The sequence below is a fragment of the Exophiala oligosperma genome, assembly GCF_000835515.1.
Source record: "Exophiala oligosperma strain CBS 72588 unplaced genomic scaffold supercont1.3, whole genome shotgun sequence".
NCBI classification, from domain to species: Eukaryota; Fungi; Ascomycota; class Eurotiomycetes; order Chaetothyriales; family Herpotrichiellaceae; genus Exophiala; species Exophiala oligosperma.
The window spans coordinates 1,968,069-1,983,886 of record NW_015622820.1 but is presented as its reverse complement, the minus strand read 5'-3'; the positions used below and the strand labels follow the sequence as shown (position 1 = coordinate 1,983,886).

Here is a 15,818-nt window from a genome sequence, read left to right as displayed (position 1 = left end):
TACTATTCGTAGGTCTGTGATCGGACCTCCGCGTGGAGAGAAAAGACACCAATAAGACCCTGGAATCGGCGGATCTTCAGGCCTGAAACACCAGCATGGGCCATTCTCGACCCCGTAGCAAATGGTTGGATCTTACGAGTACAAAAGGCTTGGACAGTGACTTGTTGCCCAGAGCACTGCCTCAATTCACCACATCAACGAACCCGCTCTGACTTCGTAATCCTTTTCCATTTCAGTCCCAACTGTCCGAGTTGGGATGTTGAAATAGTACATGACTGTACGGAGGAGATTACTGCATACATACATATGCGCACGCATACCTACAGTATCTGATGATGTAGTGTTTATACTCTGATACTCTGAGAAAATCTGGGGAAGAGATTCGATTTCGCTAGCTCGGGACACACACGAACCATTCTGGATTCATTCTTGATTCAATCTTGTAATTGTTCAATTGGATCATCTGCTGATTTTTGCTTTTAATACATCTTTTCTGTACTGTACCAGATCCAGCGTATTGGTCCAAGATGCATACAATATATACGGAGTACTGTATCTCAACACAAGAAAAAGAGCCAAAATGACACCAAAAGTACCATCCTCTCCTCTTCTGGCTCCCAACCACAACCTCATCCTTTCCGCGTCATCCTCTTCTCCTGCTTCTTTCTCTGCTTCTCATTCTCTCGCTCCAAGAACTTGCGCTGTTCCTCAGCAGTCATACCCTTCAGCTTACGATCCCGCTCCTCCTTCTTGAGCTTGTCGGCGGTTCGAAGTCGCTCCTCTTCCGCTTCCTTATCGCTAATCTTCTTCAACTTGCTCTTCTCCTCTTCACGGATGGCGTTGATTTTGCGCGTCACCTCTGGTCTCAGTTTGGCAGAGTTGACCAAGAAATCTGGCAGTCTCAAGAATGCTTGGAAGATGGGCAATGTTGAAAGATAGTCGCCATTGGAAGGTAGTCTCAAACACAGGTTCAGTCGCTTTCGGGGAGTGGTTTCGTTGAGGTTCGTGGGCTTGTCGGTAGGTTGATCGGTGATGATGAGGTACTCGAAGAGGTCTCCGGCCTTTTCCACGGCATCAATCAGATCTTTGGTAAGCATCAAGTCCGTGACCTCACCAGTCTCGCTCATGACGGTCGCCCAGTTGGGGAGCTTGGGATTGTCCTTGGTGAAGGTGAGAGACAGGTCGTAGCGCTCGTCGCGCAGTTTGCGCATGGCCATTTTGTTCACAATGGCGAATACGAAGGCGTCGTAGTTTGAATTGCCCACGGCCTTGGCCTTGCCTGCTTCTTCAGATCCAGGTACAGCTGGCGGGACAAACTCCTTCTCTTTGCCGCTGAAAGTGTACAATACGGCCTCCATCCGTTCTGGCTTGGGCTTGACCGATTCCGCAACCATGCCGGCAATTTCCTCCGCGATCATCATCATCGGGTTCATCCGTCTCTTCAAGAAGATCGTGGCATCCATGAAGGCGACATTCTGTCGTCCCGTAGCATAGGTCTGGTATTCCCAAGCCGCCTTTTCCTTGAGCATGTCCTCCGTGACGTTGTCGCCTGGCAGATTCGCACTCGCGTTCAAGAGGCTGTCCCCTTGGACGCCCTCGGCATAAGGGGTCATCTTGGGTACCTGGCCGAAGCCGACCAGGGCAAATTCTCTCTCCAAAACAGGCGCATGTGCGGCCATCCATTTCTTTGCCTTTTTCGAGTTGCGGCGAGTACCCCAAAAGTGGACCAGCAGAGCGAGGAGGATGATAGGGATCAAGACACCTTCCATCATAAAGTCGGACAGCTGCGTCCTCTCCCACACTCGGTACCATTTTGTGTAGACCACAGGAGTGCCCTGGGCTCCGGTGGGCACTGCGGCCTGAGCATCGGCTGGAGAGGCGGGGATTGATGCGGGTGTCGGCTCGGGTGCAGCTGCAAAGTCTGCAAAGTCTACATCACATCACACAGTGTCAGTGTATGATATAGCGAGATTGAGCGGCGATGGAAGGAGGCTGAACACACCAGAGTCCTCGGCCACGATGGGAGCCTGTGATGGCTTTCCGCCAGCCAGGTTCTTGATAAAATCCATGATCGCGCAACCGGGGAGGTCAGTCTAGATGCAACTGAATGATCCAGAACTGGGGGAAAAGAGTAGTCACTGACTTTGAAAGGACAGAAATGCAACGCAAGCAAAAAGAGCTCTATCGCTGCCTCCCCACAATCTCTCACACTAATTTAGCCAAGATCCCCGGGCAACGTCTAAGCATCATCTAATCTAATCAGTGTCCAGGTAGAGGCCAGTATATGGTACTACGGAGTATCAGGCACTCCTCGTACTTCTACCATGCGCCCCGAAGTACAAGGCAGGTCTCTTGTATTTATGCAATGCTATCAATTTCCTCATCGATGACCCTACTTTATGATAATCTGCTGCCCTAAATAGAAGCTTCGCCTTTCACACCACCCTGTTGTCCCACCATCCAGGCGCCACGCTTCCCACCAAGATTCCTCCCTGATCCATACTGACCCTCTTTCGACCAGAATACCTGAGATCACAACTTCTTTCTTACTGCCCTCTTGTGACTCTCTCTAGGTTGATGGCCGCACTGACAAAAGCCAAATGACTGAATGCCTGGGGTGTGTTTCCCAACTGTTCGCCGCTAATTGCAATCTCCTCACTCAACATGCCGACGTGGTTCCTAAAATTCCTGCAAGTGAGTCAATATATACCGTACCTTCAAACAAGGACACGGGTAAGTGGACGACACGACAGTCCTCTGGAGGGTTGCAAGGATTGGCAGTGCTTAGGTCCACCCATACACCCACACCTGGGGAATCTGGAGCAACTTACGTAACCGTTTCGAACATTCCATTTGCGATCTCAAGGTACTTCTTGTTGTACTTTCCTGCTCGAACGAGCGCTTCAATGAGCCATATGTACACATGACAAAGGTACCCTCACGGCCACCGACACCTGGACACCGTCAGATCCGTAAAATTAACTCAATGGCAGCGAAGCTATGATCTCGGGATTGCGACACCTACCGTCATCAGTCTGCTCATGATCGTAGCGAAACACAAATCCGGCCGAAGTGAGACCCCCCTTTTCAGGAGTTCGAAGAACTCTGTCCAAAGTTCCCACGAACTGGGGGTCATTGGGCGACATGAAGAACACCAGCGGCGCAACCAAGACGGCCGAGTCGAGTATAGTGTTGGACTCGTAACTCTGCACGAAGCAATTCATATCATAGTTGAAACCTTTCTCCATGACCTGTTCGTAGATTTGGTCTCGAGTGCTAAACCACTTCTCGCGGTTTGGGCAGGGAAAATTGCGCTTGTCGACGAGTCTCAGAGCGCGGTCCACAGCAACCCATAACATCATCTTTGAGTAGACGAAATGTTGCTTCTTGCCGCGAACTTCCCAGATCGACATGTCAGGCTCATTCCAAATCTCACAGACGAAGTCGGTCAGGAAGCGAATATCTAGCCATTGCGCATATGAAATTGGCTTGCCATGCTTGTTGTACAAATAGATACTGTCCATCAATTCGCCATAGATATCAAGTTGGACATGATCAGTCGCGGCGTTGCCGATTCGAACTGGGGTGCTGTCTTTGTAACCGGAGAGGTGGTCGAGTTCCAGCTCGGGCAGGGATGTTTCGCCGTCAATGGTGAACATCAGAGGCAGGTGATGGATGCTAGTGCCGCCAGAGGACTCCTGTTGTCTGCGCCACTCGGCAATGCGGGCGAAGATAAAGTTGATATACGCTTCTGCTTCGTCAGGAAATCCCATCTTGAGGAACACGTATATGGTGAAGCTGGAATCGCGAACCCAGGAATAGCGGTAATCCCAATTACGTGGCCCACCGATGGCTTCTGGTAGAGAGAATGTAGGTGCGGCGACGATAGCGCCCGTCGGATCGAAGGTTAGTAATTTGAGAATAAGCATGCTGCGCTCTACCTCCTGTTGAAAGCGTCCGCGATACGAACAAGATCTTATCCAGCTCGTCCAGAATTTGAAGGTGTCTTGCTCGAGACCCATGATCAGATCACGAGTAAGATGCGGCTTGACGTGACTATTGCACATAATCATGAATATTTGCTGCCCTTCTTGAATGTCGAAAGTGGCACGGAGTTTGTCTTCGACGCCTTTGTGGTTTTTGGCTGATTGAAACATGATCGGATCCGTCTTCAAAGGGCGGTCTCTAGTACAGTACGCAACATAGAATTCTGGGACGTCAACGGAGGCCTCGTCTCCCTCTGAGATCCAGGTTAGAGACTGATGATATGTGCCATCTTCTGCTTTGACATCGGAGCCGTGCATGAATCCGGCGGTTGAGGCATAGCCCGGTCGTGGTCGAAGCTCGATATCAATCGACATATGGCCCCGGACACATTCAAGTTTACGCACCAGCGTCGAACCACTCCATTTCTCGCGCAGGATCTTGTTGTATTTCGAAAGGGCGAAGAAATCCGTGAGATCCACCACCCCTTCCTCATCAATCCACTTTGTCTGGAGGATGTTTGTAGCAGCCCGGTAGTTTTGCTTGCACACTGTGCTGTTCCGTGGCCCGATGCTCCAATGACCTCCACCGCCTTTGCTTGTGTCAAGAAGTCTGCCGAAAATTGAGGGAGAATCGAACTGAGGCCAGCACATGAAGTCGATACTGCCGTTTTTTCCTACCAGGGCACATGTTCGCATATCACCAATAAGGCCATAGTCTTCGATCTGAAGAGTACTGCCCTCCACAAGCATTTCACCCATATTGTATTCAGGTAGGGAAAGGGCGAGAGGTCAGAGATTGTTAGCCCCCAAAAAATAAACCTGTAAGTCTGCAACAAGAGTAGAGGGATTGACTGAAGGAGAGAGCTTCGGCCGGACGACGAGAGATGGAACAGAAATAAAGAAAACCCCCCGAGACGCACAGTTCGTATTCCTGCGAGGTCACACAATCACGAGGCCTTACGAATCCAGGTAAAGGCGCGATGACTAAGAAAGCGAGTCGAGGGAGCGGCAGTTCGAGCAGAGACTTTCTCGTTTTGTTTTATGTCCACCATTCAGACGTACTGCAGCTTGTCGAGTATTTTTCCAGAAAGAATGAAGTCATCGTCATCTTAGCGGGTCTTGTTTGAATCTCTCAAGTTTAAGCGACGCGATGATCATGATGGTGTTGACGATCCACGCACGTGACTGTCATTTTCGGAAGCACTTGACTCCGAAGTCACAGCTTTCTTGATCGTTTCTTCTCTTCTACACAACACATGGACCTGAGACATCTATGACAGAGGATGGAATGACATGCTGCATCGCTACTTGTCTTGAGTGCAGCAGTGACAAGGGCACCCTTCGTGGACCGCCTAAGGTGTCACCAGACTTGGACCGGTGAGTGCAACCCCTGATAGTACGCAGCATGTCTCTCGGGGTACACCACAATGCCAACATGCGATCAAGGCTGCATTGGGTATATCAGGGCGTGACTTGACAGGCTATGTATCCGGTGTGCATTCTTGATCCACATCAATCTCTACTTGTCCATCCAATAAACGAATCAGTTCCATGGCCAAAGTCAAGCCATCAAATGCAATTGAAACTTCCGAACAAAAGCAAAATCAGCCTCATGCTCGGTCAGGCTAAGAATGAGCCTCAGCTTTGCTTGTAAAGGGTCGGGCTTGAAACATTGCCAGACGTCCCGAACATTAGCCACAATTCTCAACACCCCTTTTCGCCTTGGCATCTCGGTCACTCCTCCAGTCAGCACTTCTACCGACATGACTCCCATCGAATAGGCGATGGTTTGTACTACCTCAACCCTCGTCGTCCACTCACATGCAGCTTCCGAAGCCAGCAACCCCAGCAAGCCTTGCTTCAATGCGTTTCCCCTGGAGGGTGCAATACGAGATCTAGGACCAAGCAGGATGCTGAGGTAGCGCTAGGCAGTGTCCTTGCATTACATTTAGCTCTTGGGCAGCCGGTCCTACATTTAGTTGCTTGATCAGCCATCCTCTGCTCGTTCCGATCCTCAGTGTACAAGCCTTTGCTAAGATTTTCGCGATGTCTCCCGCGACTTCACTCCAAATGCTTCGGTATGCATTGGTGCCTTTGTTTCTGGGTCTTGCAGGTGCGCAGACGTCCTATGAGTCAATCTACACTCTCGACGCCTTCTCACAGCAGCAAAGCTGTGTACAAAGCTGCTTCGTTGGAGGATATGCCAATATCGAATGCTACTCGGACGTTCTTGGATCAGCCTTGGGTTGCCCAAACTCGCCATGCAGTAAAACCTTCGCCGCAGTCGATGAGTGCTATTGTCGTGGAGATTTACAGACAGCTGCTTATGACTTTCTTTCCAGCTGCATTGACGAAACTTGCAGCGTGGGGGATAATGCTGTGAATCTTGCGAATGCTGCTAGCATTTACTATGGTTACTGTACACAGAGAGGGTTCACCGCCATCCCAGCGCAGAATACTGCAGCAACCACAACAAGCCCTTCAAACGGCGAATCAACAGTCACGCAACCGAACTCCAGAGCAGGTACCACATCTTCTCCTCTGGCGACTGGCTCAACAGGGTCATCGTCTTCCACCCCCTCTTCATCCTCATCCTCGTCCGGCACAAGTCCCTTGACCATTGCACTGGCAGTCGTGGGATCAGTAGCTGGTATTGCCATCCTTGTCGCTGCGTTTGCGTTCTGGAAGATCAGGCAGAGAAGGAACGGACCATACCAGGGTCCCGTTAGCCTTACACCATGGCTAGACAATCCCTCTTCTCAAAAGATGCGCTTTGATGGCACAACAACGGAGATTGATGTCTATCCGAACGAATCTGCATCTCAAGTTGGTGTTCCCACAAACATGGGACCATCATACCCGCATTACCCAGTTCCACCGAGTGCCATCTCGTCAAACCGTCCTGGATACAATCAGTCGGCGGTTGGTCCTGGTTTCAACTATCATCGATATTGAGCGGCCACTCTGACAGGAATGAATGAGTCGAGAAATGAACGATTCTGATATACTCATGATGACTTATGATACTGGGTAGGATTGCAGAAGTCCTGGAGAAGTATGCATGTTGTCACCAGGGTCATGTACAATTAGAATAGGCTCGTGCGATTTAGATCATATCAGGGTGCCTCTGTTTGTGTGTCTCGAAAGCAAATATCTTCATCTATGAGATTGTGTTCTTGGAGCTCGCTCGCAAGGAGTCCTGTGACTTTGCGCTCCACTCAACGACCTCCGACGTTTCAACGCTTGCACTCGCCATAGTTTGGACTGATATTTCACGCGGGTGCCAAAGCAACGCCGAGACTCGTAGAGATGTGAAAGGTCGTTGAGTGGTAATCTGCAGTGCTCTCGCTTCTTCTCACACTCGGCCAGGGAAGAGCGTTCTAGCCCGGTCTCCTACGCCCTTTCGTTTGGCGAATCTTTCAAGGGATATCCGTACTCCGGCCCAGATACTTCGGTGCCAAGCTCTGTGGCTTGAGACAATTTCGTGCTTCCGACCTCCTTGCTTGTCTTTTTGTTACCCAACCTGGCTCTTGGGTCGCAATTGGACCTCAGGTAGCGAGCGCCATGTGTGACAAGGTCGCAATGATGCGCTCCCCTTTGGCCAACTTGTGGAACCCCTGAAGGGTGCAGCGGCTTCGCCCAAGATGCCACTGGTTTCAAGCAGCAGGGTGAGAGTATGGGGTCCACCATGATCACATTGAAAAGAAAGAGGCAGCATTTGTTTAGTCTACAGCTGGACAAGGCTCTCCCTGTTGTAGACTCATACTGATCGTTGCTTTCAGCTCTAAAATTCGAACTCATGGCTGAGCAAGATCACGATGCAAGCGGTACAGTTCCGGGAGACGAGGCTGACAACAGTCTCGACACCCGAGGACTGTGTCTGCTATCGCTAGACGGAGGAGGGGTCAGAGGGCTTTCTACCCTGTATATTCTGCGTGCTTTGATGCAGAGGCTCAACGATGAGCGACGAGAAGCGAAGTTGGATCGTGTGAAACCCTGTGAAATTTTCGACCTTATCGGCGGCACGAGCACAGGAGGGTGAGTTGATTGTTACCTGACCGCTTGTTTTTCAGTCTTCTCTAATAATCACCACATCAGTCTTATTGCCATCATGCTTGGGCGCCTTGAGATGGAAGTTGATGAATGCATCGAAGCATATAAAGAGCTCATGAAGACCGTCTTTGAGAAGAAGAAGAATCGCCTAGCCATTGGCATCTTCGGGCAGATCAAATCACGCTTTTCCTCAAAAGCACTAGAGAAGGCAATCAAAGCTGTGGTCAAGAAACGAGGAATCCCAGTCGATGAGTCTTTTTGTATCAAGACCGAGGACGAGGAGTCACGGAAGTGTAGAGTGTGAGTGATTCACACTTTTAGCTTTCGAGAAGATCATGAGAAGAGCTAAGTCTAGCTCGTCAGTTTTGTCTGTTGTAAGGCTCAAGAAACAAATTACATCGCCCACTTGAGAAGTTATCCTCTCAAAGGTGTACATGAAGAACCGGCCACAATATGGGAAGCAGCTCTGGCAACTTCAGCAGCGACAAGCTTTTTCGATCCCGTACAAATCAGCGATCGTCTATATGTCGATGGAGCGACTGGTGCCAACAACCCGGCAAATGAGGTCGAAAAGGAGGCAAATGACATCTGGTGCGAGGTCACTGGCAAACTCGAGCCGCTGGTCAAATGTTTCATCTCGGTCGGCACAGGCAACGGAGGCATCAATCCTATCAGTGACCAAGCATGGAAATTTTTGACTGAGAACCTCAAGAGGGTGGCCACCGACGCCCGCGAAACCGAGGAGGCGGTTTCAAGTCGCTGGAGAGGGCACTGGAACAGGCGCTACTTTCGCTTCAACGTGCATCAAGGACTGCAAGAGGTCGGGTTGGCCGAGTACAAGCAGGGAGGGCTGATTAACGCGGCAACGGCCGCGTATCTAGAAAGCCAGGATACAAAACCTCGGCTGCTTGCCTGTGTCACAAATCTCCGGGGCAAGAAATGTAGGCTACACCGGACCTGATATTCTCAAGTGATCAGTATTTTCGTACTAACCCGTCCACACTTGTTGTGCAGATCCTCCAAATAAAGCATTTCAAGTCGAACGAGCACAATCTCAGGAGATGGAAGATAGGACAACGAGTCCGCCGACGGGAGCCAGAATTATTACTGCGACCGAGATATGTGAGCAAGCATCTTTCCCTTGTAGGGGAGTTGTCGAACAAGCAATCTAATCTCTCATCCAGCTGAATTGCTCGAGCGAGCTAATATGAATCTGAAAAGACCCCGGGATGTCATGACTCATACGGAGCTCATCAACGCGTACAATGATTTCGTACAGGTCCTCCAGGCCAAGCGTGAACGGTCGTCGCCTCCGGTCAAACCGAAGGAGGTCACCTATCTATACAACAAACTGATGTCCACGTGTCTCGCGCTCAGCCATTTTCTTAACTTCACTCCAGCACAGCGTATGGCGTACATCAACGACGCGGATAAATTTGCAAAACGGGCCTTGGAGTATGCTATCAAATCAGGGAACAATGACAGGGTCATCCAGATGGAGTTCTATCTCGCATGTGTTAAGGCGAGAGACATTCAGTTGAGAAGGGAGTCCGCGGAGTTCGAGAGGCCGACGCTCTCAGAGCGAGAAGATGCGGCGGAAGCTGTGTCAGTGGTTTGGGCATTGTTGCGGAGTGTTGAGAACCTGGACTTGACGGTGTATGATGCAATGGCTAAAGAGACACTGAATCAACTGAGATGAAGCATAGCAGACAGACTTGTGGTTGTGCGTTGACAGACTGAGACGACTCGCCACCACGCGGAGAGGCAATAGTGAGCGGCGTTACTCAACTCACCATAAGAGTACTGATTCTCACATATATCGGAGACCATTTCGTGTGCTGAAATTATCATCATCAATGACAAGGCTGAGAAGCACGGAGTGAGGACTCTCTACCAATATTATAGCGACAATGGTGTCTATGCGCTGACGTAGATTGCTTAGATGGCTTACCTCATCAAACCCCCCACCGTACAACACCAAACTGAGATGCAACTGTCACCAATTAATTCGCAATCATGAACGTCGCAAGCTGGACAAACTGCCCTCGTGCTTGCCATCTTTCTTTCTCAGACATCAATCTAATCAAGCACAGTGATATTCTAAATGCAGTGAAAGTCCTTCCTTAACCATCCTCGAACACAGGAAACGTCCCAGTGTGCATGGGTCTGGCACAATGCCTTCCGCGTCTCCATCGCCGATGAAACGGCCCTCACTGAACGAACGCACCTCATCCACCCAGTCTTTGTCCTCCTCTGGCAAACAAGCCACAGCTCACAAAGTCCACCGTCCGCAGAAGGTCAACAGACATTCTAGAAATGTATCTCACGGGAAAGGTCTGAGCAAGCTGGGTCGGAATCACTCGACCGCAGCCATTGCGACCGATCACCACCACCACCGCAAAAAGTCCAGTGGTACAACACCTCCTCACAGTCCCAGGACTCCTCTGGTGAAGCGAAATAGCTCTCATGTGACTTTACCGAAGAACCAATCCCATGCAAACCTTCGAAAGAACCAGTCGGCAAACGCATTGGCGCGCAACAGTTCACACCCCGCCTTGAAGAAGATTGGTCTGGCGCCAGCACCCAAGCAGAAGAGCAAGAAAGATGGAGTTTTCCAGCTGGGGGATCATTCCTCGGAAGAAGAGGAGGCCGAATGGGAAGATTCCAATACTCAGTCACCGGAAATGACTAGGAACAATTCCAAGACATCCACACCTTTGAAAGTCGGTACTCCTGATGACGAAGAAGTCACAGACCACGACATGGAAACGAGTATGGCTGGTCGTGGGCAGAGAACTTCATCTCCGCCTGCTCCTTCGTTACGGACGAACAATAGATCTGCGCCGAATCTGAGAAAAGAGTCTAACATGTCCCCTCCTCAGCTGGCTCCTGATCCTGCTCTCCTCCACCAACAGCCCCGCGCATCTCGCGCTCCACCGGCAATGTCAACAGTATCTGCTCTCGCAGGACCCAGTCAGCTATTACGGAGTGAATCGTCGAAGTCCTTTACTCATATCACTCATGGTGAAGCGGCCTCGATACATGCCACTCCAGGCATGTCTGTGTCCGGACAGGCCGCAGCATCGTCATCTGTCGATGGCGGCGTGTCGCACTTCCTTTCTGAAAGTGTAACTCCCTCGCGTCAACAGGTCATCGACGAATCTGACGACGGCTCTCCCTCGACGTTCATGGACCACTACAAACCACAACCCTCAGAATCCCCCGAAAAGACACGCACACTTCACAAAATCCGACTCCCGTCCCACCCATCAAGGACCCAGCAAAAGCTTGAACTGCAACGAAGAGAAATTATGCGTGCCGGGGCTGCGACTCCGACGACACCACCTGCACATGGCATAGGCCTCAGCATCGGCTCATCAACCTCGTTGCACAGCCGGACAAGCTCCAGAAATCGAAACAGATCTTTAGCTGGCGGGCGAAGTCTGGCGGGAGACCTCAAAGCCATCCGCAAGGATTATGAGAATGCCGTCAAACAGATCACCGTGGTCAGGAAGTTTCGAAGTCCAATCATAGAAAGTATGCACCGACTGAAAGAAGACAATGCTGTTCCGGCAGAGCTGGGCCAGGGTTCGTCTGCCATTCCCACCTCGAAGAGTAGGCCAGCCAGCCGGCGTGGCCCTAGCACCACAACTATCAACGGTCGAAGTTTCGAGGACAAGAAGCCTGCATTGGTGTCTCGGAACAGCCATCGTCCCAGTCATAGCGGAAGAGTCCACTTCCAGCGACAAAGTAGTCATGAGAACATGGGAGTGACACCTTCTCAAGTTAGTCCGGATGATGTTCAGGATGATGAGGGCGGACTCAGCCCAGAAGAGGCCTTGATACGACGCATCTGGGAAAGTCGAGAGGTCTATGAAGCTGGCGATGTGATGCCACCTTCTCGTTGAGCAGGATTGACAAGATTGTTCACTGCATAATATCCGTTTGTTTTTGATGATGAATGATTACTATTGACACCATGTTGTATGGCTTTGCGTTCAAGCGAGATGCACTTTTGGGGGCTTGGTACAGAGTAGTTTCATGGGGGACACTGAACTACGGTTTTGAATGAGTGGGCTGTAAAGCAGAGACAAAGGTCACAACGGAATAATAGGTAGATAGATCAGCGAGACATGCTACAATACTGTATATTGACCTTAACCTGAGTCCTCGTACTTCCTATCCCTATCTTATGTTTGATTGAATTGGACATTACCGAAGAGTACTAGGTTAGACCTTGTGTGACAATGTCGACCTTAATCTGACTGTCCCGAATAGGTACGTATCACAGCCCTGGCTCGATGCTCCTTTGAGGTCGACTACCGTATGTGGATAGTCAAAATCCACAGCACGCATGCTCGGTTCTAGCTGATATCGTAGCACCTACAATAGGTAAATTCTTAGTGTCATTTACTAGGTGGACCAAGAGGTTGGGATACGAATAGTGAAACAACTCGTAGGTAGTCATTGTACTTTTGTTCCATCTTTTCCGAGGGCGAACATGCCGTGATTCGTCGGTTCGTCTCGTCAACCCGCTAAGAAAAGAACTCCATATCCATCATCACATCGCCAGCTTTCGCCGAGCCGTCATGCGAATTATCACCGTTAGATTTGTTTTTTTGTTTCTTTTTTTCAAAGTCTTCTCATCGGAATAAAGCTAAGCTAAGCTTTGCAAGGTAAGAGTTCGGGTTGCAATACTCCTCGAAGATATCAGGCATCCTCTGTTGGGTACGGAGTCAAAAACCGGGCCTCATTTTTGCATTTTTGCCACGGACTTGACTTGAGTTTACTCTGACGGGACTGGATTGGATTGGACTGGACATGAACCCTTTTTAAAATCCCTTAGTCTCTCTTTCTCTCTTTCTTACACCCTCTCTCCATCTGGATCAAAACGACGAGGCTTCCCGGCTTATATCTTCTTCAATATTCTTCTTTCATCTTTATACAATCTACGGATTTTCCAATCTCAGACCTACAATAAATCCCTTTTATTTCTTGCAGAGATACAACAGCTACATCAACCATTACCACTGTCATCAAGTTGACATTTCCTTGAACTTCTTATTAACCCCTTCCCGATAGAAAGAGATGTCTTCATCCATCTCGCCTTCTACTCCATCCTCCTCATACCCACCTCTCCCACCAAGCCGGATAACACGGAACTACTCCGAAGACGAGGAGAACAACATCACCGAGACATCATCTCCAACAGACGACGACAATGACCACGACCAAGACCAAGACAAGAATGACATCCGATTCTCCACGGCCACGAGCAGTTCTTCCTGTCCTCCTCCTTCTCCTTCCCCTGCGTACGAACAACCCATGACCTTTTCCACCGTGATCGACAAGGACCACGACACCATCAACCGCCTCGCGGGACGCTTGAGAAGATCCGGAACCGCTTCTCCCGAACGAGCACGACTGTTGCGAGAAGTCACTTGGCGACTCGTCCGTCACGACGTCTCCGAGGACCTCGTCATGAGGCCCGCGTTCGTGGCCCAGTTGGGTCAACAAGGTCAAGAAATGGCCGAGCACGACCGGCAGGACCACGACCGTGCCAAAAATGAGCTGCTTGCTCTGTTCGAGGTTGGACCCGACCGCCCCGATTTCGTCTCTGTTCTGGATCGCTTGTTTGCCGAACTGCTCGAGCACATGCGAGTCGAGAGCGGCGAACAGATCCCGGCCTTGGAACGAATGCTCGACCCTCTCGAGAGTCAGAGGTTGGGGAAAGAGTACATCCGGACCCAAATCTTGACGCCGGACTTGGAATTGACGATGGACGACAACGACAGAGGTCTCAAAGTCAAAGTTTGGAAGGACGTCGAGGACTACGCGAGGACGGATTTATCGACGTTTAAGAAGATTTATGCCAGAGTATGTCAACAACAAAATAAGACACGACGGGCGGGTCATGAAAAGGGAAAATTATAAGTTTAATGGTTGGCATGTCATTACCAAGGCTTAGAGCCCACATGTCGATAATGGCAAGCCTCGTCCTCGTCACTGCTTTATTACTACCAATCAGGAATCAATTGGTTGCTTTTCGAACTGTCTTCGTTCAACACCTTCCTCGCCGCCTCTCTCCCACAGACCGGCAACCTCTCGACTTCCTGTTCCCTCCCCTTTTCGGCCGTCTTGAACGTGTCGGGGATGAGCTTCGGATCGATCAGGCCCACCTGCACCAACACCGAGGCCTGGTCCCAGTGGACGTGTTCGTGGACCAACTTGCCGCCCCTCATGCACACCACGCTCACCAGCACGACCTCTACCTTTTTCTCCGTGGGCGGGACGCCGGGCAATATCCACGGTATCTCGGTCGTGTGCGTGAACCTGACAAACATCTCGTCCACGACCCGGTCGACTCCCACGGTCCGACTGAGCAACCTCATCGACAGGTCGGACGGGTTGTTGTCCATGAAGAATTCTTCGTAGAAGCGGTGGAGTTCTTCGTGCCCGACCCCTCCCGTCATGGTGGGGACGTGGTTCACGTGCGGCCGCTGGGGTTGAGCCACCATGGTGGCCACGGTCTTATCCGTGTCCCGGTCCGCGAACTCGAGCCGCGTGTGGTGGTCCCAGAGCGCCTCGAGGTCGGGCCCGCCCATGTCAAAGGCCTCGCGGAGCAGCCCCAGCGTGCGCGTCCACGAGAGCGAGGCGGCGACCCGGTCGAACTCGTCGAGGTCGTGCTCGGCGAACCCGGGGCGAGTGTTGGGGTAGCGGTACGACGGGTGACGGGTGCCGAACTTTTGTGAACCGGCCAGGTGGACCAGCACGCCGAGCGTCGGCGGGAAGTTGGTCGTCGACCGTGGCATGTAGGGGGGGTAGTATGCGACGACGGCCACCAGTTTGGGCATGGGTTTCATGCAAGCTTCGAGGACGTGAGCTGCCGCGTCGCCGTATGCTGTAGCGTATTCCCAAAATGACAAACGTTAGTTGGGTGATCTCTCCATCCAGCACACACACGATGACAGACATGGAAAGGCCGACGACGAGCGCGACGTCGTAGAAAGTACATAGACGTATACCTTGTTCCGTCAAAGCTCTGGGTTACGTACCTACGATGGCATATTTCTCGCCCAGTTCGAGGGGATCCTGCAGATGCTGCAGTGCAGCCGTGTAGTTGGCCTTGTTCCCGTCGTAGGCGAGGTAACTCAGCTGGAACCCTTCCTGTTGGAAGTGTGAGATGACGGTCGGGTCGAAGTCGTCCGTGTCGCTGGTCAAGACGATCCGAGGCACCGTCGTGTTCCAACTGAGGTGGACGGCTCGGCTTCCGCCGCCCCTGATCCGTCGACGGACATGTTCCTTGAGTCGACCGGAGTCGCCGGGCACCGTGTCGATGTCGATGATTGGTTTGCCGCCTAATTCGACTCGGACCATTTTTCGGTGGGGTCTGTTGTGAAGGAGTGAACCTAGATAAACGTGTCGAGTGTAGTTGTCTGTATGGTGGTGATGGGTGTCTGGAGATGTTATGAGGTGAGAATCTCGGGAGTGCAGATTAAGAAGACAATGCCATGGGGATCGAGATCAAAAGATCAACCCTCACTCACACAGAGAGAGAGGTGTATTGCGTAAGATGTCTTATTCTCTCCCTATCTCTCTCTCTCTCTCTCTCTCGTGGGCAGATCCTGATAACTCTTACGCAAGACCAGGTTTTTTCTGGTCTTGGTTCGTGGAGATCTTCAGACGGTTCACTTTTAGGATCGTACTTGTCTGTAGCTGATTGGATGCCCTTACGGATGAAATGTCCTCGACGGATCAAGTGTTGAAGCAATTGTGGTG

At 51.0% G+C, this 15,818-nt stretch overlaps 5 protein-coding genes across 6 annotated transcripts; 2 read left to right on the top strand and 3 right to left on the bottom strand.

The window, feature by feature from the left end:
* Nucleotides 1-452: 452 nt before the first annotated feature.
* PV06_03501 (uncharacterized protein) lies at nt 453-2,139 on the bottom strand. The gene is made up of 2 exons (XM_016404296.1): nt 2,003-2,139; nt 453-1,930 (listed from the first exon to the last, which is right to left on the bottom strand). Exons 1-2 carry the CDS (start codon nt 2,067-2,069, stop codon nt 630-632), a joined length of 1,368 nt encoding a protein of 455 aa, XP_016265301.1. The 5' UTR covers nt 2,070-2,139; the 3' UTR covers nt 453-629.
* Nucleotides 2,140-2,390: 251 nt separating this feature from the next.
* Nucleotides 2,391-5,094, bottom strand: PV06_03500 (the record flags this gene model as incomplete). Of its 2 annotated transcripts, XM_016404295.1 has the most annotated exons (3): nt 2,391-2,688; nt 2,832-2,954; nt 3,026-5,094. In XM_016404295.1, the coding sequence occupies 3 exons, from the start codon at nt 4,743-4,745 to the stop codon at nt 2,660-2,662; spliced, it is 1,872 nt and encodes a 623-aa protein (XP_016265300.1). In that variant the 3' UTR covers nt 2,391-2,659. The 2 variants fall into 2 exon arrangements, with proteins under 2 accessions (XP_016265300.1, XP_016265299.1); XM_016404294.1 differs by lacking the exon at nt 2,391-2,688 and having other exon boundaries at nt 2,784-2,954; nt 3,026-4,745.
* Nucleotides 5,095-10,068: 4,974 nt separating this feature from the next.
* On the top strand, nt 10,069-12,196 carry PV06_03499 (uncharacterized protein). The gene has a single exon (XM_016404293.1). It carries the CDS (start codon nt 10,214-10,216, stop codon nt 11,945-11,947), a length of 1,734 nt encoding a protein of 577 aa, XP_016265298.1. The 5' UTR covers nt 10,069-10,213; the 3' UTR covers nt 11,948-12,196.
* A 617-nt stretch (nt 12,197-12,813) lies between these two features.
* PV06_03498 (uncharacterized protein) lies at nt 12,814-14,609 on the top strand. The gene has a single exon (XM_016404292.1). The coding sequence runs from the start codon at nt 13,128-13,130 to the stop codon at nt 13,971-13,973; it is 846 nt and encodes a 281-aa protein (XP_016265297.1). The 5' UTR covers nt 12,814-13,127; the 3' UTR covers nt 13,974-14,609.
* On the bottom strand, nt 13,993-15,804 carry PV06_03497 (uncharacterized protein). The gene is made up of 2 exons (XM_016404291.1): nt 15,095-15,804; nt 13,993-14,940 (listed from the first exon to the last, which is right to left on the bottom strand). The coding sequence occupies exons 1-2, from the start codon at nt 15,414-15,416 to the stop codon at nt 14,057-14,059; spliced, it is 1,206 nt and encodes a 401-aa protein (XP_016265296.1). The 5' UTR covers nt 15,417-15,804; the 3' UTR covers nt 13,993-14,056.
* Nucleotides 15,805-15,818: the final 14 nt, after the last annotated feature.